This window comes from Pan troglodytes, chromosome 5 (assembly GCF_028858775.2).
Source record: "Pan troglodytes isolate AG18354 chromosome 5, NHGRI_mPanTro3-v2.0_pri, whole genome shotgun sequence".
Classification (NCBI taxonomy): Eukaryota; Metazoa; Chordata; class Mammalia; order Primates; family Hominidae; genus Pan; species Pan troglodytes.
Genome location: NC_072403.2, coordinates 31817753 through 31842121, shown reverse-complemented (window position 1 = coordinate 31842121; position 24369 = coordinate 31817753). Strand labels below are relative to the sequence as shown.

Below are 24369 nucleotides of genomic sequence, written 5' to 3'. Positions count from 1 at the left end.
TTTTCCAAAGTGGTTATAGAATGACCCATAAATGCTACATGATAGCATGTGTGCAAATTAGAAATAATACAAAGCATTATTACATATAGTTTGTGAATACTCATATAAATAGTAAGAATAGAAAAAAATGGAGAAATCATATTATATTTATGTCAGGCTTGTTTTGTTTGGTTTGGTTTGGTTTGCTGAGAAAAGGACAAGGACCCAGGGAAAGAGAAAGCAACAGAGTGAATGAAGTTCAAGTTTACCCATAATATTACAATTCACATATTTCAAAGAAGAAAAAAATTAACAAAATTTCAATTAAGGGGGAAAATCAAAAGTAGCAAAGGAAAAAACACAAAAATACTGAACTCCTTAATTATAATTTATCTCTTTTTAACCTTTTCAAAAAAGACTAAAGACATTGAAGACACCACAAAGCAAAGCAAAATAGCTATATGCAAGTGTCTGAACCAGAGGACACCTATGAGGTCCCGAGGAGACACTCACAAGGGGAAGGTGGAGAAGCTTACATCAGCCAAAAAGCAGAAAGAACTGCAGAGGGGATTGGGCTGGATTTCCAAATGCTTCTTCAAAGCCTATTTGGCAAGAAGCCCTTCTGAGTCAACTTTGTAGTTTCATGACTTTTATTAATGATTAGCAACTTAAGCCCTAGGGTGGCAAAGAATCCTCATCTCTCTGCTCCAAAAAGTCCAAGGGAGCAAGCTTGGAGGAAACGCTGGGTTCAACTTGAAGCCCTTCCACAGACATTAAGTCGGTAAGTCACTTCTCTTGGTATTGAGATGAAGACCTCCAAAACTCTTTTCTGTATAGCAATGGACAATTTTTATATACTCCCCAACCCCAAGTTTCCTCATATGATAAAAATAAAAATGAAAAATGTAAAAATCCATATTAACAAGACTGACAAAAGTGAGGGAGAAGTGGCAGGAAGCTGAAGCTTTGTATCTGATCATCCATATGCTTTGAAACTAGCTAGTGGAGACAGTAGCAGCTATGGAAGATAATTCCAAGAAATAGGCACTCTTGTGAGGTGTTTAAAAGCAAAATTTTGCAGGTCAAACTGGCTTCTGAACAAATATCATCTCTTTCATTTACCAACTGGGTGACCTGGAGGAAGAGGGTCAGTAATATCTCCATCTGGGATTGATGTAGACTGGCTGGTGCAGTAATTTATAAGAGTGGCAATAATAATTATTTCTATTATACCAATGACTAGGGTGGCTCTGGTCCAAGAAAGCATCTGGAGAAATGCTGCATCAAGATCCGGTGAGTTGGTGTGAAATTTAACCAAACTAAAATGGCTAGGGATAGAAGAGGAAATGGAGAGATGAGGCAATGGGACAGTCACCAGAGTCAGCAGAAGATGGTAGGTGGGCTGAGGGCAGTGGGAAGGAGGGAATCAGGGAGTCCTCAAGGCCAGAATGGAGAGGGTACAACTTTTTGTGGCAGCTGCAACTTCACAGATGTGTGGGAAGATGCTGTTAGAACACTCCCTGCCTTTAAACTAACCATCTCTACTGAAAGCTGATCCTCAATGTGGTTCTCTATGAACACTGCTTTGGACCAGAAACTTCTCAGAGTGCAATATATAGTTTCTGACCCAGATAACCAGCATAGTTTTTTAGTGGACAATAAAGAGAGCTGTTAAAACAAAAGGGATTTACTTGAGTAAAGCCAAGGTGTAGACAGGCTATAAGACTGATTGGAAGGGCACATTTAAGAGAAGATAATGAGAGTGCATTTTCTATGTTGTGCTACTTGAGCCTGTTCTTGGCTCACCTGTGGGTGCCTTGGGATTTCCCTCTAGATTACTTCTCTTTCCTCTAGTTATAGCCCCAGGGTGTGGGAAGGGTCAGCAGAGCTTGAATCCAGCTTTTTAAGTCAGTGAAATGTTTTGAGGTTACCATGGCAGTAGGTGTCTGTCATGGTGAGGTGGGTAGACCAGACCTGCTGGCAGGAGAAGATGTGACATCCTGGTTCGCTTAGAGATAGGGTGTTGGTACAAGCTGTGTGCAGGTGGTAGACTGTCATGTGAAACCTTAGATAGCTTTAAAAAGTATTAATATTTTCAAAAGTCAGGAGACAAATGGGAAGATCGGTATGGAATCAGGGGACGTTGACCTGTCTGTGGAGACTGGAGATGATACTGATGAATAGAGGCAGTGGCAATGCAGATGCAAGGCTGGGTATGAAGGATGTCATCTTAGCAAGAGTACCCATGCTTTGCAGAAGAGGTCACATCATTGCAAAGGAAATCAGTGGGAAGTGAAGTCTGACTCATGTTTCAGGGTTTTCATGCCTGAAAAGCATTCATTATATATATAAATATATATATGTATAAAAAATATATATGTATAAAATATACATATATATAGTAATGAATGTAGTATGCATACTACATATCTATTTCTATATGTTTATGTAAGTGTGTGTCTTTGTGTCTTTGTGGATATAGATATGTAGTGTGTATACATACAAACACACCCACACACACAGACACACACACTTAGATGAACATTGTTTGATAAATTTCTTAAGCCCAAGAAGTCCATAAAACAATAAATTAAGCCCAAATTTGTAGCCTTTGCCTTTTTTTTTTTTTTTTTTTTTTGGTGTTAAAGCTCGTATTATGGCCAATTCCAAGCTACCATCATGACATTACTGAATTCAGAGTTGGGGAGAGATGTGCAATAGCACATCTTTATACAGTATTCCCACCATATAGATACAAGAGATGTAAAAAGCCTCAAGAGTGAAGCTTACAGTAAAACGCCATGAAATAATTATGAAGTCATAAAGTTAAAATAATACCTTTTAAAAATATAATTAATTGAACTCTAAATTCATATCATTTAATGGATAATGGCTATGTTCAACAACTAGCTTGAAAAATTTCTAAAAACATTAATAATGAGCTCTTTTGGCCCCAAGTGAGTTGGTTCCAGTACATCATTGCCCTACTGTGCACTATTCTTTCTGAGAATAGTTTTAATTCCCTGCCTTAATTCAGGTTCTTCCATGCCTTTATCTATTTACATAATTTTTCCCTCTGATATAACTTACCATACTTGGATATGTCTGTTTGGTTGTTTCATTTCTCTTTTTAGGATCTTCATTTAACCTTAGAAACAAAAAGCCAACCATCCTTCCCATCAAGAAGTTATTGAATTTCTTGGATTGAGACAACAGTCAGATGCCACGTAGCCCTCATCTAAGTTATCTAAGGAAGGGGAAACTAAGAACTTGTTCCAACATCAATAACTCAGAGAACCCAGAGTCTTTTTTTATTTTTTAATTTTTTTATTACACTTTAAGTTTTAGGGTACATGTGCACAATGTGCAGGTTTGTTACATATGTATACATGTGCCATGTTGGTGTGCTGCACCCATTAACTCGTCATTTAACATTAAGTATATCTCCTAATGCTATCCCTCCCCTGCCCCCACCCCACAACAGGCCCTGGTGTGTGATGTTCCCCTTCCTGTGTCCATGTGTTCTCATTGTTCAATTCCCACCAATGAGTGAGAACATGCGGTGTTTGGTTTTTGGTCCTTGCGATATTTTGCTGAGAATGATGGTTTCCAGCTTCATCCATGTCCCTACAAAGGACATGAACTCATCATTTTTTATGGCTGCATATAGTATTCCATGGTGTATGTGTGCCACATTTTCTTAATCCAGTCTGTCATTGTTGGACATTTGGGTTGGTTCCAAGTCTTTGCTATTGTGAATAGTGCCGCAATAAACATACGTGTGCATGTGTCTTTATAGAAGCATGTTTTATAATCCTTTGGGTATATCCCCAGTAATGGGATGGCTGGGTCAAATGGTATTTCTAGTTCTAGATCCCTGAGGAATTGCCACACTGACTTCCACAATGGTTGAACTAGTTTACAGTCCCACCAACAGTGTAAAAGTGGAGAACCCAGAGTCTTAAGCCACCATTCTTGGCTGCTAACATGGGGTGTATTCAAACATGTGGACATCATTTCTGAACTCAGACCCAATTGTTAAGAGAAAACATTTTGATCTTCAAGTTTTACCTTCATTTTCCCTTCTGGATTACATCTATGGTATCAGTTTTTCATGCTATGTGTCAGTTGAAAGCAGCTTCACAAACACAACTACCTGTTACTAAAATAAGAAGGTATAACTTTAACCAAACAGATCCTGTTTATGACAGAAATACAGTTCATTTCAGGCAGTCATGAGTCCATGTTGTAGGGGCCTCCACCAACTATCAGGTTCTCACTAAGCACTTCTTCCTTGCCAGTGGTTGATGATGCAGCACCCAGTCTTTCTGTCATATAACCAAGTTCAAGAATGCAGAGGCTGATGTGCTGTGAAGAGGCCATAGATCTGGGCAACTCCCATTGCTGCTTAATTCAGGATAATCTTGGAGTGGCTTCAGAATGGAAACCTGACATTTTAGAATGTTCCAATCCAAGCAGAGCCCCTAGTAGGGGGTATAAAGTCTCACAGCAATAGAGTCACATTAAATTCACCTCATAAAGGAGCAGGGGAGTGAGAATAAGTATCATTCAAGGGAGAAAAATTGCTAATGGAAACATCATATTCTTGTTTAGCATTGCCATGTAGCACAAAACAATGCAGGTTGACCCAGCTTTGTGATTTGGTAAAATATCTCCCAGGCAATCTTTGAATATAGAACCAGGGCAATTTCCCTAGAAACAGAAGACCTATTTTTAAAATGTCCTGGCCACACCATGGAATTAGAATGCCCAATGCCAAGATCTGAAGAGACATTAATACTACACTTATCATACGATCCAGGTATTCCACTTCTAAGTGTTTATCTGAGAAAAATGAAAGCACATGTCTATACAAAGACCTGTACATTAATGTTCACAGCAGCTTTATTTGTAATGTCAAAAAACTGCAAACAATGCAGTTTTTCATCAAAAGGTAAATAAATGGATAAACAAATTGTGATATAGCCATGGGGTGGAATATTACTCAGTAATTAGAAGGAATGAACTATTAATATGTACAACAACATGGATGGATTTTAGAATAATTATACTGAGTGAAATAAACCAGGAGAAAAGTGAGTACATACTTTGTAATTCCTGATATGGTTTGGATGTGTCCCCACCCAGATCTCATCTTGAATTGTGGTCCACATAATACCCAAGTGTCAAAGGTGGGGCCAGGTGGAGATAATTGAATCATGGGGGCAGTTTCCCCCATACTGTTCTCATGGTAGTGAAGAAGTCTTATGAGTTCTGATAGTTTTATAAATGGGAGTTCCCCTGCACAGGCTCTCTTGCTTGCTGCCATGTAAGATGTATCTTTGCTCCTTCTTTGCCTTTTGCCATGAGTGTGAGGCCTCCGCAGCCGTGTGAAACTGTGAGTCCATTAAACCTCTTTTTCTTTATAAATTACCCAGCCTTGGGTATGTCCTTATGTCACTCCTGTCTTGGTGAAAACATACCTCTGAGTAATAAAACTTTTATTATAAAGAGATACTAAGAAGTTATTCCTTAGTTTGCAACAATGATATCAGGGCAGTTGTGGTTAAGTACTAGTGCTTAGACGTTTAAGAGGATTTAATTTATTAAGCTAACAAGTTTGGTTTATTACTGGTAGAAGCAGTTATATATTTTGAGACTTTTTCTTTAAGAGAATCATAAATTTAATAATATGAGCACTAAACATAGCACAAATATTACAATTCTACACATAGTAACACATAAAAATCTCCTTGGGCATTGAAGATCCTAGTATTGTAATGTAGTAATGGTTCTTTTTAGTTCTCTTATATGCAAAAAGGTCACAACCTCCATGTTAGTTATTTCTAGAACTCTACAGACACATCATCAATCTATGGACAATAATAATATGAGATTTGAATGTTATCTTCTCACTATGCAAATTTGGTCCCCAATTATGAGTGACACACATATCAGCGATACCTACAGTGAGTCAAATGAGGAAGCAGTATGGGAGTTGTCAGGGGTAGTAGAAGCCAGGTTCTCAGGTGCAGGTAGAGGATTCCAGAGGAGCATAGCTCTGAGGTGACCCACTGCTATGGTAGCTCCAGTGATGATGACAATCAACTGTATTATACAGCTTTTACTTATTGGGTGTCTGGCAGTGTTCTAGGCATGTGCAATCTGTTTAAGCCAACAGCAACTTTTTGATGAAGATGTTATTGTTATTAACAACAGATGAGGAAACTGAAACACACAAATGTGCTCCTAGTGGCACTTGGCACAGTAAATCATGAACCTGAGTTTGAACTTGGGAATGCTTAACTCCAAAGCCATTGCTCATAAACTGGCACACCGAGAGCACTCTAGATCCTAATAAATAAACAATTCCAAACCTTAGGTGCAGTATGCTTGTTGTGTTGAGCCAAGAGGGGATAATGAGCCTCCCTGTCTCCAACCAGATGGAATGGGCCACCTTTTTTTTCCTTGGTGCCCTTGTTTAAATATTTCAACGGGGAGTCCCTTTCTCTCAACTGATACATGTGAATTACATATCTCCCTGATAGGTGAAAACCATTCACTAGGAGAGGAGAAACACAATGGCCACCAAGACAGAGTTGAGTCCCACAGCAAGGGAGAGCAAGAACGCACAAGATGTGCAAGTGGATGAGACACTGATCCCCAGGAAAGGTAAATTTGACCTCAACTGCTTGGTTTTAGGATTTTACAGTGAATTCTTTTTGTCAACGTATTACTATAAAAATGAATTTGTGATTTTTAAGTTCTTTAATTCTTTTTACAAATCCAGTGAAATTAACATATTTTGCAAATATGAAGGAAATAAAAATTACTAAAAAGAAGTGTTTTATTTTTGACAGTTATCTTTCAATCTGTATCTATCCAATCTTTACATTCTTGATAATTGCTACTGAATTGTCTACACATAGTATTGTGTGTCCTGCTTGTGATTTCATGTAATATTTTAAACGTAACTGTATTGCTTAATTTAAAAAAGTAAAAAAAACTAATTATAGATACTTCAAAAAACAAGAAATAAAAAGATTGTCATAAGCTTAATTCAATGACTATAATTTAATTTTATTGCCTTTATTTTGTATGCATATTTTGAATAGTTCTATAGTTTATGTATTGTGTTGTATATTTTCTAACTTGACAGCATATAGTTTTCTATATTGCTTTATTAGATTCACAAAGTGTGAATATCTTTGTGAATCTTATAAAGCAATATGGATTCTTAAAGGATACACATTATATTCCAACATATCCAATAGATGAAGTATTTCTTAGCTGAAAAATCTTCTTGTGACTGGATATTTAATTTGTAGGGTTTTCTTTTGTTACTCGGCTATTAGATCTATATATGAACTATATATGTTACTTAGGTTATTAGATGTTTATGAACTATGTATGTAAGTTATGATATATGATGATAAATGAATATTATTTAACATGACACTAGTCCACATTGGAATTATTTCTTCAGGGTTTATTCCTAAGAAATGAAAATTGTGAGGCAAAGAGTTTACGTATTTCATTTCCTTTGTTCACTACAGAGACGTTAGTTTTTAATCCAAACAAAAATAAAAACACGGAGGATTTTGAGCAGAAGAGGAGGTGATTTTATTTATGGTATGGTGAGAATACTCCAACTGCTGTATTGAGAATAGATTAGAAGCAAGGAACCAAGCTGAAGGTTACTGCAGAAATTCAGGCAGGAGATATTGGTAACTAGAACCACATGGAATTAGCTCTTAGCCAAAAAATAACAGTGGCCCTTGTGAGAAGTTGGTGGATTCTATACACATTTTGAATATGAAGACCATAGTACATTCCAGATCAAGGATTGCAAAGTGTTTGGAAGAATGAGATTTCTATCAACTGAGCTGGGAAAGACTCTGGGTAGAAGTTTTGAGGTGGTAGGGCTCAAGAGTTTGGTTTTGGACCTATTCAGTTTGATCTGTTAATCAGTTGATCAATTGAGTTTTAGTGGAACAAAAATAATGATGTATCAATGGTGTCTTCAGTTTGACAAAATGCAGTATTATTGTATTATATCTATGCTTTATTTTAATTTAAAACATGCTATTGCACCAATAGTATTTTCCACTTATGTAACCAATTATCTTAGCAGTACTAATTACATGATCTAGTTTTCTTCCATTAATTGCCACACCATTTACACACTGCATGATTCTTTTGGATGTTTTTCTATTGTTCCTTAGATTTTTCTGAGTATTCTTATTCTTCAATACAATAATGTCTTAACATTTTAGTCTCATGATAAATTTTGTAATGCAAATATTTTTCAATACTTACCTCCCAAAATTCTTGTATAGTCATTCAACTAGGCTTTATTATTTTTTGCCAACTGTACTCATTTTCTATTTCTGCATGCATATTACCATAAACATAGTAGTCTGAAACAACATACATTTATTATCTTACAGTTTCTGTGGCTCAGAGCTCCAGGCACAGTTTGGCTTAACTGGTTCTTCTTCTCTGGGTCTCACAAGGCTACAATTGATTGGTTGATTAAGTTGCATTCTCATCTGCAGTATAGACTAGGGAAGAGCCCACTTCCAGGCTTATTCAGGTTGTTGGAAAAATTCATTTTCTTATAGCTGTATGACTGAGGGCTCTGGCTGTTTGCTAGATTTTGGCTGAAGGCCATTCTCAGGTCTTAGAGGATGTTTGTGGTTCCTTATCATGTTAGGTTCTCCAACTTCCTGCTTACTTCATCAAGCCCACATGAAGAGTGTTTATCTTTAGTCTGCTAAGATGGAGTCTTATATAACATAATGTAATCATGGGAGTGACGTCCCATCACCTTTGCCATATTCTGTTGGATACAAGCAAGTGAAAGGTCCTGGCCCCATACAAGGGAAGGGAATTAGATAAAAGTGAGGATACCATGAGGTGGTAATCACTGGCGCCACCTTAAGGTCTGTCTGTCACATCAAATTAAGAAATAAGCTTCCTGGATTCTGAGTACAGTAGTACTGAATTCATTAATATAACCTCTCACATTCAAAAACCTATGATTTCATGGTGTCAGTGCCCTCTTCCAGTAGTTAAATAGAATACCCTCAGGTGCTTCTTAATTTACACTTTCTCACATGCATACAGACCCACACATTCTTGTATAGCTAGGGGTGATCACAAAAAATTTAACAGACAGCACATCACTGGCACCAATCTATTAGAGTAGGCACAACTGGTATAGTTCATTCAGAATGAACACAGGACACAAATAACTTTTAAGGACACAAATAGTGGCCTGTAGGAAACACTTAACATCTGGCAAGCACCAGACTAAGCCTTTTAAATACACTCTCTAGTTAATCTTTCAACATTCTCATGAGGCAAATGTTCAACCTCCTCATTTGTAAGCCATTAGTCTCTTGGTTTGCTGATACCCTTTTTGGTAGCTTTTGACACCTGGGATCCCAAGGGAACTTGGGAAAATCAGAGGCCACAAGAACTCACAAATTATTAGTTGACTTGATTGATAGAGGAAGTCACCACCAGTGCTGAATCAGATTGAAAAAAAACCGTTACAAAGATACTATGTTTCAGTTAATTCACTACAAAGACTTGTACTTCATCAATAGAAGATAGCATAGCCATAAGGGGAATCCTCCTTTATTAATCTCAAGGCACCTTTTTATCCCACATCACAGAGCCACATAAACCCTACAGCTGGGTGCACGTGGATTGTATTAATCACAGAAGTATTCTCATGGAATCATCTTGGACAAAACAGAAGCCACCATATATATGTGCTACAGTAGTTAAGAGCATAGACACGTGAGCTACATTGTGAGCTGGTCTCTCTGTGCCTGTGTTTCTTCATCTGTAAAATAGTAGTAATAGCTGCCTCATAGTGTTATTGTGAGGATTTGACATCATGTTACATGACCTATCATGGACATTTGAAGTACCTACTGACTTCCTCTTCCCTGAAACTCTTGTCCCCTTGGCTTCCAGGACACCGCACTCTCCTGGTTTTCTTCTTATCCCACCACCCATTCCTTTTCACTTTCCTTTGTTTGTTCCTCCCCCATCTATTCAACCTCCAAACACTGGAGAGCCCCAGAGTTAGTCTTTGGTTCTCTTCTCTATTTATTTCAATTTCCCAAGTTTTATGGCTTTAAGTATCTTCTGTAGGTTATTAACTCCCAATGTTATGCCTCAACTCCTACTTCTCTTCTAAACTTAAGAACTGTATATCCAACATGCTCAACATCTTCTCTTTGGCGCCTAAGAGGCATCTCTGTTTTAACAAGTTCAGTAGTAAGCTCTTGACCACCCTACCTTACAAACCTGCTCCTTCCAAAGAACTTTCTTCCTAGGAAAGCAGAACTTCATTCTTCTTGTTGTTTAGAACAAGAACCTCTCAAATTCCCCTTCTCCTTGCCTTCCACCCACCTGTAAAACTGAAACTCTTATTTGGTGTTTTTTCCATGCTGGGATTTATCTGGGGTCTGACCACATCTTAGCTACTGCCATGACCCTAATCCAAGATAGCTTCACTTCTCTTCTGAATTATTGCAATAGCTTCCTAACTGCACTTCCTCCCTATCGTTTTGTTCTCATTTCTGCAGCCAAAGAGATCCTTTCAAAATGTAAGTCATATCATGTCCCCCTTCTGCTGAAAACCCTCCAGTGGCCCCCGTCCCACTCAAAGTAAAAGCCAAAGTACCTGCAATGGCCCACATGTCTTGAACAATTCAGGCCCCATGATCTAGCTTTCCTGACATCTCTTCTTGTACCCCTGGCTCACTCCATTCTGTCATAATCCCCTCTTTTTGATTCTTTGAACATACCAGGCGCTCTCCAACCAGCTCCAGGGGTGTTCCCTCTACTTGGTATGTTCTTTCCCCAGAGGTCAGCATGACCACCTCTCTGGTATGTCATTGGGACTTCCTCCTTTCTTGCTTTATTTTCTCTACAGCATTTATCACCTTCTAATACATTATTTGATTTACTGTTTGTGTTTCATATTTTGTGCTTCTCTCTGGAATGTGAGGTCCCCAAACACAGGGCTATTTGTGTGCTATGTTTGCTGCTACACTTCTAGGGCCCAATATTGGAGGTGATTGATGAGTGTTTTGTTCGATGATTGATTGAAGATGTCAAATCTGGACTGGAAGACGTGGCCTAGAAGAGTGGTCAATCCAGCTCCCTGCTATTTCTCCTGCATTGGATAGATTTATCCACCCAAGCATAGGGTGAACTGGATAATCCCAGGCTTGCTCTGCTAAAGTAGCTACATGGTAGGAGAGTAGACAGCTTCCAGGCAGTCTGGAGAAGATACAGAGCTACACATGCTCAATTTATTTACCCAATTTCATTGATTGAAGTCCCTTTTCTTCCCACGCAGAAAAAAGTGAAAGGGTACACATGCTCCATTTATTTACCCAATCTCATTGATCTAAGTCCCTTTTCTTCCCACACAGAAAAAAGTGAAAGGGTTGGAGAGAGTTCCAAAGAGCTGCTCTGCCTGAAGTCCTTGTGTAATAAATCTGAGCCCAGATAAATACAGCTTCTTGGCTCATACATTTTATATTTTATTTGCTCTTCAAATTAGACTGTTAGCTGTGTTCTGCCAGGATACCTTCTACTCACTTAATATAATGTTGCAAGACTTTTTAAGAAGTTGAGTAGAGACCTAACCTTTGAAACTTTTATACCATTCAATCTCATCTGATTTTTTCCCCAGATTTTAACTTCTGAAGAGTTCTTTAATTTCAACCACAAATGCTGATTTTCCTATGTTTTACTACATTTTTTGGACAATTTAGCCAGGATCTGGAAAAGGGAGAATGAGATTTCTGCGTTTTAGTTGCCATCTTTCCTGGCTGTACAAATACAGATTATTTGAATGCTGTGCTCATTTCTTTTTCCACTATTTTTCGCTTGATTTTTTCATAGTTTGTGGGTGTCAATTTCTCTAATGAGAGAATCTTCATTGGAGTTTAATCTCAAAATTTAAATGAAAGTATATCTTCAATACTTGAAGATGTGAATGGAATACACCTATACCAATGGACAACTCTCTTCAAAGTGTAACTTACATTTCATTTACATACATAAAATTTATACATATTATACATAATATATAGTGCATTATATATAACAATACATGTCACATATAAATTATATGCTATACATGTATATATAATTATACATACAAAGTATATGTAATATATTATAAATTATATGTAGCTATTTAAATATGTGCACATATTCATATGTATATATTTTCTTTTCATATATATGTGTTACATATACACACACACACATATGTATATGCATTTACTTGTGAGTAATTTCATCAACTGTAGAACACAATGACCTAGGAATGGTAGATACAAAATTCTAGGATGAACAGAATCCCCGAGATCAAGTTAGGCTCTACAAAGCTGTGGTATAAAACGTCCTTTAGCTCAACTCAGTGATCTCCTTTTGTATCTTCCTTTCATAAAGCCAACAGAAGTGTCATTTAAGTAATGATTTAAATCGTTAAGTGATCAGGTACTTTTTAAATCATATCTTGTGAAAAACTAATGTTAGCTCAATTTTAAAAAACACTAATATGATGTCATAATATTTCCAGTTCCAAGTTTATGTTCTGCTCGCTATGGAATAGCCCTCGTCTTACATTTCTGCAATTTCACAACGATAGCACAAAATGTCATCATGAACATCACCATGGTAGCCATGGTCAACAGCACAAGCCCTCAATCCCAGCTCAATGACTCCTCTGAGGGGCTGCCTGTTGACTCATTTGGTGGCCTAAGTAAAGCCCCAAAGAGTCTTCCTGCAAAGGTAAGCAACATAAGATATAAATTTGTGCTTTTCTTTTTGCTGTTTGTTTGCTTGGATATTTATTTTTCTAGAGTATGTATGTTTAAAAACTTTAATGTAGAAAATAGTGATTTGAAAGCAAGCAAAAGGTCTAAAGAAGCTTTCTAGGGTATGTAAGAACCTTTTTGTGTAAGGTTTACTACAGCATTCTCTGTTTCTCTAAGGCTCCTGTGTATGACTGGTCTCCTCAAATCCAAGGCATCATCTTTGGTGCTGTTGGCTATGGTGGCATACTGACAATGGCTCCCAGTGGATACCTGGCTGGAAGAGTAGGAACAAAGCGAGTGGTTGGCATTTCTTTGTTTGCAACTTCATTTCTCACTCTATGCATCCCTCCGGCCGCTGACTTTGGAATAGTCTTGCTCATTGTAACTCGAATAGTCCAGGGCCTAAGCCAGGTACCCAATATTTTATAAATCTGAGTTGGATATGAATTTCTACATGGCACCACACATTAAGAACTCTAATCATTTTAATTTCAGTCCTCAATACTTGGGGGTCAGTTTGCAATTTGGGAAAAGTGGGGCCCTCCACAAGAACGAAGCAGACTCTGCAGCATTGCTTTATCAGGTAAGGACATGTAATCCAAATGGGTACACTACAATCCAACATTCTCCCACTGGGTTCCTTGACAACTTTTCATTGTGTAGTTCCTCATCATCTGCTCAATGTCAGTGAAGTATTTTTAAATTAAAAAGACTGGTCCTTTGTCTATGACATGACTTTCAGTTATTTTCCCTAGGATGTCATTTGTGGCATGACTTTGCCTTTACTATGACTTGGAGCATTTAAAAAGTATTTTTATGTGTTCAAATTGATCATTTTCATGGCATCTGGATTTTGAGTCATAGATGGAAAGGTTATAAAAAAAACTCCACCTATGCTTTTTTTTCTTCAGTTTATATGGTTTTATCTTTATATATTAATTCCTGACATTTGGGAGTTTACTATTATTCAGTGGAAGGTCAAGATTCAACTTAATCTTCTTTGGAGTTGCTCTCAATTGTCCTGAGAACTGCTTGCTGACAATGATCTGCCTGGATACTGTGCTCTGAATGAATATTCTGGAGGAAGAAGTCTAAGTTATACTGGGGAAGTGTGGAAAATGGACAGTGTATGGTTAAGAAACAGGAGACTGCTAAAGTGGGTGCTGGGTGAGAAACAAAAGGGTAACTCTCCAGTTAATTTATGAGTACCAAGAAGCCAGGGACCCTTCAAGTCCAGAAAATAAGCTACACACACACCCTGACTGACAGCAAACTCTAAAGCCCTCACAATTCTGGAGGATTAGTCTCTGCCATTTAGAACTTGGAATCAGAAAATTCACTTTGTTTATCACACTGAGGGATTATCTCAGAATACAGCACAAGAAAATCAGGAGATGGAAAGCATGAAAGAAAAGTTAAAAGACTTGGACTGAAGACAGTGACCTTATGGAAAGTAGCAACTCCCTTTCCTCTCACTTCTGAGTATATAGAGACTGAACAACCAGAATAGGTCAAATGATAGCATCTAGACGAATCTCAGTAGCCTACAAAGGGTGCAGGTTCCAGAAGTTTTCTCATCTTTGGTGTTGAAGGGCTGTTTCAGAGGCTCCAGGCAGGTGATCCTTTCTGGCCTCCAAACCTAGTTTAGAGAGCATAGAGCCCATGATTGTCTGAAGACACCCAACAGAAAGCCACTGGAGAATCCCATCGGCAGGTGGAGTGAGCTGAACCTGCCTGCTTTCCTCAGTAGATCTTATAGAAATTGCCATTTCTGATGATCCTGGGGCTCCTCTGCAGACTGTACTGGTGGATGGAATTGCTCAGCTCATAAGGTTGGCATAGGACTACCCCAGAAGGCACCTGCCTTTAGTGGAAGGGCTCAAGCATTGCCAGCCTCTAGGACACGGTGTACTGTATCTTCTAAGGGAGCCTAGAAAGGTGCACCTATTGTAGATAGGAAACTTTGCAGCCACTTAAGGAGCTTAGTAACTTAAGGGACTGAGCAGACCAAACAGAACTGGTAGTTCATATTTAAGGCAGGTTTAATAGTTGATAAGAAAAATTAACCCAAACACCTTTAATCTAAAAATAATGCAATATCATACAGCAGTGAAAATGAAGAAACTGTAGCTGCATGAAACAACATAGATTAATCTTAGAAACACAAATGTTGTATGAATAAAGCACGTCTATCATGGAGGAAAATGCCTTGATACTTTGGTAGCCTAAGGTACACTACCAGACAAGCTATCCCAGAGGTCATAGAACAGATAGGCTCACAGACCACATTAGGTGCTGTAATTGCACAGTTACAGTCAATTTAAAACACAGGGTAAAAAGTAAGGGGGAGGAGTGGAAATGGGGTATGTTAACCCATGTGAGATAGAGTACAAGCAGGTAGAAGGATCGCATGACCTGAATCAAGTGTGCAGAATGTTCAAGTGTTCAAACATCCTTTCTCTGTCTTTCTGCTGCACCAGCCTTACCACTGATGGTGTGGTTCTGAGAACCAGAGTTGAGGTTCAAACAGGGGTGTCCAGAGGAAAGGCATCAGGGCCAATGACATGCACTTGCTGTATGGGAAAAACACAAGGATGAGTGCTGCTGGCCACAGCTCCATTCCCTAAAGAACTAACTAACTGCCATGGCTTTGTGTTTCTTGAGCACATGGAGACAGAATGGGTATCTCCAGTGGGTACTGAATTAGGCCCAGACAAATATTGAGTCAGCAGTGCTGTGTTGTTAAACAGGCTTTTTAGGGGGGAAAATAAGCTCATTTAAAGTATTTATCAGTTTCTGTGCTCTAAACACTCCCACCATAGCTGATTTCAAGATTCAGTCAAGTCACTGAACGCAGAATTGGGAAGAGATGGCCACATTTGAATTTCACAAGCTTCAGTGCTTCCCTGATTGAGTGCCTGTAAACCTCCATGAATGTTCAGAGACTCATGTTTAAAATCATTGCCTGACTAATATTATTTGTCTCTTAGTCTTCATATCCTTTTATATCTATGTTCAAAGGTAAACATGGTATTCTTAGTAAATTACTTATCTTTAATTTACATAGTTTATGAATCTCATCTATCCATATCTCTCAAATTACTGACTTTGTTATAATCAATACCCAACACATCTTATGATATTTGACTAATGTCTTATAAGGTGAATTTATTTATTTTCTAAGGTAGAAATGAATATTCTCATATAATACAGCAAACACATTACAGTGTCTTAGAAAAAGACATCCAAGATGATACAACTTTAATGAAGCCCAAAACATAAAAACAAAACAAATACACTTTAGATATGAACATATATATGATACAGCTCACACACAGGTTGATACATGTGATATCAACCTATGATAGATGTGAATGCATGTATATGTATTTGTGTGTGTGTATTTGAGCATTAAATAAGCCAATGTAAATCAACTATTAGCCATGAACTGTTAGGCATCTGAATGGAGATTGGCTTATAATTTGGAATCTGGTAGCGACATGAGAAAAAACAGGACATACTGAAAATTCCTCAGTGTTTCAATAGAAATGGTATTTAAAGCCCTGGTCCTGGACAGGACCACCTAGAGAAAGAACATAGATGGAGAAGAGGAGAAAATCAAGGGAATAGCTGTGAGGACTTCCAGCATTCAGGACTTAGACAGAAGAGAATGACAGGCCAGCAAATGTTCTGAGAAGCTTCCCATGAGGCAGTGGGAAAACAAGGTAGGTGTGTGTGACAGATGCCTCAAGACAACAGTCAGTCAGAGGCCAACTGTACCACATGCTGCTGGGGTTGAGCAAGTGGCCACAAGTCCAGCAGGGTGGAAGTCACAAAACACCTTAACAAGAACCGTGTCAGTGTTTTGAGAGTGAAAATGGAGGTGTGTTGGGAGTTGGCTGAGGAAAGAACAAGAAGAAAGAGAATGGAGGCAGTTAGCACAGCCTTTTGGGAAGTTTTGCCTTGAAGAGAGGCAGAGAAATGTCAAAGTGCATGAAGGGGGTTCTGAAGGGTTTGTTTTGTTTTGTTTTTATCATGAGCCACAGGAAGCTATATTTGCAGCTACTCAGGAGGTTGAGTCATGAGAATCGCTTGAACCCAGGAGGCAGAGGTTGCAGTGAGCCGAGATCATGCCACTGCACTCCAGCCTGGGTAACAGAATGAGACTCCATCCCCTCCAAAAAAAGTTCACAAATAACATATGCTTGTGTACTCAGAAATTATGGGAAACATTCAAGAGTTGAGGAGGGAAGTGAGGATGCAGAGAGAGAATACAAACTCTTAGGAGTCCAAACCTGGGATAGATTGGAGGAGATGGGGTCCAGAGGACAAGAAGGGATCTGGCTTTGGATGGATGCAATGCAGGAACCTGTCCCCCATTATAGTCAAAGCAAAGGCAGAGAGTTCAAGGAAAAGATGCAAATTTGGTGGACTTAGTGGTAGAAAAAGATGCTGTTTTCCATCTCCATGTATCTGTGGCCTGGGGTCAGGCAGTCTCATTTCCAACACTACCTTCCCCTGTTATTAACAATGTGACCTTTGGCAAGTTATTTAATTTTTCTATTTACTTAATTATAAATCTGACTACTAGGGCTTAAATGAGGCAACACAAGTAAATAAGTGACTTTTTTTTCTTTTTTTTTTTTACGTTATGTGGTGGGAAAAGATCTTCTAAACAAAAGAGTAAACGTAGAGGTCATTATAGAGGAGAATGAGAGATCTGGCTCCGTAAAAACTTACAGCTGAATTACAAAACACAACATTAAAAAAATTAAAGATGGAAGGATAATTGCAGCCAGCATACAGACAAAGGATCATTCACAATACATAAAGATTCTGTAAATTAAACAAGCAAAAGAAACAAAGATAAAAAGATTATGAACAGACAGTTCACAGAAGAAATAAAAAATAATAGTTAAAGATAGAAAAACGTGCAACTTTACTATGAAAAAGGAAATTAAAATGGGATACTCTTTATTATTTACTCTACTTTTTTTTTTTTTTGAGATAAGGTCTCCCTTCGCCACCCAGGCTACAGTGCAGTGGCATGATCTCAGCTCACTGCAGCCTTGAACTCCTAGGCTCTAGTGATGCTCCTGCCTCAGATTCCTGAATAGCTGAAACTACAGTCAGGCACCACCAGGTCTGGATAATTTTTTACTTTTTGTTTTTTGTAGACACAGGATATTACTCATTGCCCAGGCTGGACTTGAATTCCTGGCCTCAACTGATCTTCCCACCTCGGCCTCCCAAAGTGCTGGGATTACAGGCATCAGCCACCACCCCTAGCTCTCTTTTTCACTTTTTCATTAATATTGGAAAGGTAATTTTTTTTTTTTTTTTTTTTTTGAGACAGAGTCTCACTCTGTCGCCCAGGCTGGAGTGCAGTGGCGCAATCTCGGCTCACTACAACCTCCGCCTCCTGGGTTCAAGCAATTCTCCTGCGTCAGCCTCCACAGTAGCTGGGATTACAGGCGCCCCTGACAACGCCCAGCTAATTTTTTGTATTTTTAATAGAGGCAGGATTTCACCATGTTAGCCAGGCTGGTCTCAAACTCCTAACCTCGTGATTCGCCTGCCTCGGCCTTCCAAAGTGCTGGGATTACAAGCGTGAGCCACTGCGCCCGGCCGGAGAGGCAACTTTTAAAAACTTTGAGGGGCTGGGCATGGTGGCTTATGCCTGTAATCCAGTGCTTTGGGAGGCCAAGATGGAAGGATCACTTGAGGCCAGGAGTTCAAGGCCAGCCTGGGCAACACAGCAAGATTCCCATCTCTATAAAGAATTTTTTTAAGTTAGCCAAGTGTGGTGGCATGCACCTGTCATTCCATTTCTTCGGAGGTTGAGGTGGAAGGATTGCTTGAGCCTAGGAGTTTGAGATTACAGTAAACTGTGATTGCACCATTGTAATAAATCTCCAGCCTGAGTGACAGAGCAAGACTCTGTCTCAAAGAACAAAAAAAGAAACAACAACAAGAAAAAACCTTTGAGGATATTAAATGCTGTCAAAGAGACGAGAAAAAAAACTCCAATATTTTTGGCAATTTAATTTGGTACTACACACTTCTAGTAAGGTACTTTGTCAGTATTTACGAAAATTTAAAATGCACGTAGCCTTTGATCTAGACTTTGACCTAGCAAGTCCACTTCTGCTATTCTATTGTGCAGAAATAAATTATGTCTATGTTCAGAGTAACTGCGTAGACTCTAGAATGACATAAAAACGCTTACAAGACTAATTGTTGAATAAAAAGTGAAGTCACAAAACAATAGAAACATTATGATCCTGTTTACTTAAAAATGATAATACCTATACACATATATAGTATTTGATGGCTTAATATTAATGTTCATCTGGAAAATAAAAAACACAATCACCTAGAAATGCTTGAAAAAGTAATAAAAAGGGAACATGCCCTACCATATTAGAACATTCTGAAAAGCTATAAAAGTTAAAATATTTATTAGCACATTTATAGAAAAATCTAGCTTTCTGTCTACATATTACGTAATGCATTTACCAAGAGGATGACTATGTGTAGATATATATTATTTATGTGTGCAGAAAAGAAAAGGTATGCAATTATATATTATATAACACATTGTTACTAATGGTTAATTTTAGAGAGACGAGTGAGAATGGCTAGGAAGGCACATGAGGGGAACTTTGGCTCCTTGTAGTAGTTTACTTTTACAATAAGCATATATAACTTGTGTAATTAAAAGAACATGAGAGGAAGTATGACAGTCATCTGCTATGTTATAGGGAACTACCAGAAAAATGTGCTGTCAGGAGAACATATGAAATTATATGTTCTTAAATCATAAATTTGAAGTTTGTGCATTCTAATATGCTCGTCTCCTTATGGTTTAAAGCTACTGCTCTATAATATGTCATCTATCAATCTGTATGTGTTTGCCAGGTGGAAGTCTAGAGTCCCACAGCTTACTTTCTCTCTCTTTGCAGGAATGTTACTGGGATGCTTTACTGCCATCCTCATAGGTGGCTTCATTAGTGAAACCCTTGGGTGGCCCTTTGTCTTCTATATCTTTGGTAAGCTACTATCTCCCAGTTCCCAGAGTTTCATATGCAGAAAGATTCTCCTCAGTAAGTATATTTTGTGTATAGTTTTCCAAAGGAAATGAGTCAAGACAGATAAATCCTAGAAAACCAAATATCTTAATCTAAGGGAATAATTAGTCAATGCCATAAAAAAATTTGGAAGTTCTCCTGCCTATTATAAAGTGCTATTAACCCACCACATTGTGTTATTATCACAGGGTAATCAGTCATACTCTGCTGCCTTTGAAGGCAGTAGGGGATAGGCTTGCAGGTCAGTGGTAAGACACGGAAGGAAGAAATCCAGAGAGGTAGATGCTGCTGTGGGTTTTGTCTCAGAGTAAGCACAGGAGCAAGGCATCCTGAGTAGCACAGGAGCAAGGCATCCTGAGTAGCACAGGAGCAAGGCATCCTGAGTAAGGCTCAAGTTTCTTAAAGAGGAGAAAACAGGAAACACCAAGGGGATGAATTTTGCCAATCTCCGCATTTGTCCCAAAGCCTTCCATTTAGTTATTAGAAATCGAGAAAGAACTGCTCCCTCCATAACTTCCACTTTAGCAGCTTTTACATTCTACTTTCAAACCTTTCATTAGTTTGCATTCATTTGTTTATACATTTAACTCCCCTTCTGGACAGTGAGCTCTTTGAGGGCAGAGATAGAGTCCTGTTGGTTCTTGGGACTGTACAGAGTCCAGGGAACAAAGATGTTAGTTACCATGGAAACATTAATCAAGAGAAAACTGGGGGGATATATTAATATCAGATAAGAATGGCTTCAGAACAAGTAATATTACCAATTCACAAGAAGATATAACAATCTGAAATGTATATGCACCTAATGACAGAACTTCAAAATACATGAAGCAAAAACTGATAGAAGAGTAAGGAGAAATCAACAAATCCAGAATTAAAGATGGAGGCCTCAATATTTTCTTAATAATCAATAGAATAAGAACACAGATTAAGTACATTTTATTCAACAACAGTAGAGTACTTATTTTCAAGTGTGCTTCAAACATTCACCAGGATAGACAATTTATGGCCTACAAAAATAAGATGGAACAAATTTAAATGAGTTGAAAATAATAGAAAATATGTTCTTTGAACATAATAAAATTAAACTAGAAATGAGTGACAGAAAAGCCTCTGGAAATACCCTAAATATTTAAAAACTTAGCAACATACTTCCAATGAGTTAAAGAAAAAGACACGAGGGAAAGTTTTTAATCAAATTGAATGAAAATGAAAATCAATATATCAAATTTTGTAGGATGTAATTAAAACAATGCTTAGAGAGAAACTTTTAACATTAAATGCTTATATTAGGAAAGATGGTTCTCAAATTAATGATCTAAGCTTATGCCTTAAAATACCTAGAAAAAGATGATTTAAGTAAACCTAAATCAAACTGAAGGAAGAAAATAACAAAAATACATGCAGAAGGCCGGGTGCGGTGGCTCACGCCTGTAATCCCAGCACTTTGGGAGGCCAAGGTGGGCAGATCAGTAGATCGAGACCATCCTGGCTAACACGGTGAAACCCCTTCTCTACTAAAAATACAAAAAAATTAGCCAGGCGTGGTGGCGGGCACCTGTAGTCCCAGCTACTCGGGAGGCTGAGGCGGGAGAATGGCGTGAACCCGGGAGGCGGAGCTTGCAGTGAGCCGAGATCGCACCACTGCACTCCAGCCTGGGCCACAGAGCGAGACTCCGTCTCCAAAAAAAAAAAAAAAAAAAAAAAAAAAAAAAAAAAAATACATGCAGAAATTAATGGATTTAAACCAAAAAAGAGATTTTGTTCAATCTACAATTGGTTATTTGAAAAGATCAATAGCATTGACAAATCTTTAGCCAGATGGAGAGAGAGAGAGAGAGAGAGAGAGAGAGAAAGAGAGATAAACAGAGAGAGAGACAGAAAGGAAAGAAAAATAACCAATATCAAGAATGAAAAAGAGGACTTTTTCATTCATTCATGTAGGCAGGGGAAAATCATTGGTGAAGGCTGAGGACGGTGCCTACACTCACAGAAAATCAGAGATAGTACTCATTTTCATAAGACAGACTGAAAAATTCATAATTCATGGGTCACTGGATGGAATACTCATAAATGTTGTTCCTCAGTAGTGAGAAATTATTAGTCTTACAGGGAGTACTGCTGTGGATCTCTCTAACAAATGGTGATGGCCAGACCTAAAAGGGGCAAACTATTTCCACATAATTTAATCATATCCCAAAACAAAGCTTAATAAGATTTACAGGAATACAAAACTATCTGGCACCCAGCTGGATATAATTCATAATGTCTGGCTCCAACCATAGATTACCAGACATGAAGAAAAGGAGAAAAATACAACTTATAATGAAGAGAATAATAAATTGATCAAAACTAACCCAGAGCTGACAGAGATTTTAGAATTAGTAAACAAGGGCATTGAAATAGTTACTATAGCTACATTATAGCATAAGTCTGTATGTTCAGAAAGTTAAGTGGAGACATAGTAAATATAAAGAAGACCCAATAAAACTTATAGAGATGAAAAGTACAGTATCTGAGATGAAAAATGCACCGAATGGAGTTAATGACAGATTAGATACAATAAAATAAAAGATTAATGAACTTAAAAACAACAATAGAAATCATCCAAAACACACCACACAGAGAAAATTATAATATTAAAATGAGAACATCAGTAAGTTGTGGAGTGCCCAAAACAGAAAAGTAGGATGGGAGAACAAAAACAACATTTTTCAAAAATATTTGAAGAAACAATGGCCAAAAATTTTACAAACTGGATGAAAACTATAAATTCACAGATCCAAAAAAGTCAATGAACCTCAAGGCCAAGAAACATGAAGAAAACTACATCAAGTTACATTCTAATCAAATGGCTCAAAACCAGAAGTAAAGAGAAAATCTTAAAGTAGCCAAAGCTAAAAGATGTGTTATAGAGAGAGGAACAAAGATAATGCTGAATGCAGCATTCCTTCCTGTTAGAAGCAGTGCAAGAGAGAAGGCAGTGGAACAACATCTTTAAAGTAGTGCAAAAAAACAAACCGAAACAGAAACAAAAACCAAAACCTGTCAACCTGGAATTCTAGACCCAGTGAAAAAAAAAAGTTTCAAAAACAAATGCAAAATAGAGATGTTTTCAGATGTAGAAAAGCTGAAATAATTAGAAATGTCAATTAAAGAGAACAGTACGATTTTCAATAGCATAAAAAATATTCAACATAGGGATAAACCTGCCAAAAGATATGTGAGGGCTGTGCACTGAAAACTAAATTTTTATGGAAATGCAAAGATTTTAGAATAGCCAAACACCTTTGAAAATAAATTACAAAGTTGTAGGACTAACACTACCTGATGTCAAGACATATTATAAAGTTATAGTCTTTAAGACAGAGTGGTATTGACATAAAGATTGGCAAATAGATCAATGAAACAAAATAGAATCATAGACTCATGATTCTATTTACTTCATATAAAGTAAACTGAACTGATATTTGAGAAAGGTTCAATAGATAAAGGATAGTCTCTTTAACAGAAGGTGCTCAAAAATTGGATATCCACATGCAAAAAAATGAACTTCCATCCATACCTTGGATCATATATAAAAACTAAACCAAAATGAATCCCAGACCTAAATATAAAACCTGAAATTATTATCCTTCTAGAAGAAAACATAGGCAATAATCTTTCTTATTTACACAAAGATTTCCTAAATATGACACCAAAAGCATAATTCATAAAATTAATTGATAAATTGGATTTCATCAAAGTTAGAAATATATCCTCATCAAAAGGCATTGTTAGGATAATAAAAAGACATGCTGATCCCAGGAGAAAATAATTGCAAAACACATGTATAATAAGGACTTTTATTCAGAATGTGTAAATAATTCTCAAAACTCAATAATAAAAAACCAAAAAAAAAAATTAGGCAAAGACACTTCATCAAAAAAAGATAGAGGGAAAATAGGCACATGAAAAGATGCTCAACTCATCCTTAGTTATTTAAGAAATACAAATAAAAACCATAAGATATCTCCACACACCTATCAGAATGGCTAATATTAAAAATATTGAGATATCAAGTGTGGTGCCACTTCTAGGCTCTGTAATTTCCACACACACAAATAAACAGGAAATGTAAAATGGGTGAATTGTTTCAGAAATGGAAAAGGGATATAATGAACATGAGCTTTTCGTAGAACTTATACCAGAAAATATCCCAACATAAAAGAAGTTCACCCAAAAAGCAGAAAACAGCCCATTTACCAAATTTACCCTGTGCTTACAGGAGGTGTTGGCTGTGTCTGCTGCCTTCTCTGGTTTGTTGTGATTTATGATGACCCCGTTTCCTATCCATGGATAAGCACCTCAGAAAAAGAATACATCATATCCTCCTTGAAACAACAGGTACATATAAAGACACCAACACTTTTCTGAGACCTTGTATCTGGATTTTCTTG

At 37.6% G+C, this 24369-nt stretch overlaps 1 protein-coding gene across 5 annotated transcripts in view; it reads left to right on the top strand.

Annotated features, from left to right (window-relative positions):
* The first annotated feature begins 651 nt into the window (after positions 1-651).
* Positions 652-24369, top strand: part of SLC17A3 (solute carrier family 17 member 3) — a 29319-nt gene continuing 5601 nt past the window's right edge. For 2 of the 5 annotated variants that reach the window (XM_016955018.3, XM_016955017.3), the window contains exons 1-8: positions 652-760; positions 1223-1272; positions 6528-6651; positions 12602-12813; positions 13017-13250; positions 13335-13422; positions 19805-19891; positions 24198-24316. In XM_016955018.3, coding sequence (XP_016810507.1) covers positions 6561-6651; positions 12602-12813; positions 13017-13250; positions 13335-13422; positions 19805-19891; positions 24198-24316 — 831 coding nt within the window. In that variant the 5' untranslated portion in view covers positions 652-760; positions 1223-1272; positions 6528-6560. The remainder of the gene's footprint in view (positions 761-1222; positions 1273-6527; positions 6652-12601; positions 12814-13016; positions 13251-13334; positions 13423-19804; positions 19892-24197; positions 24317-24369) is intronic. The other 3 variants (XM_063812170.1, XM_518284.7, XM_024357073.2) reach the window with 3 other exon arrangements.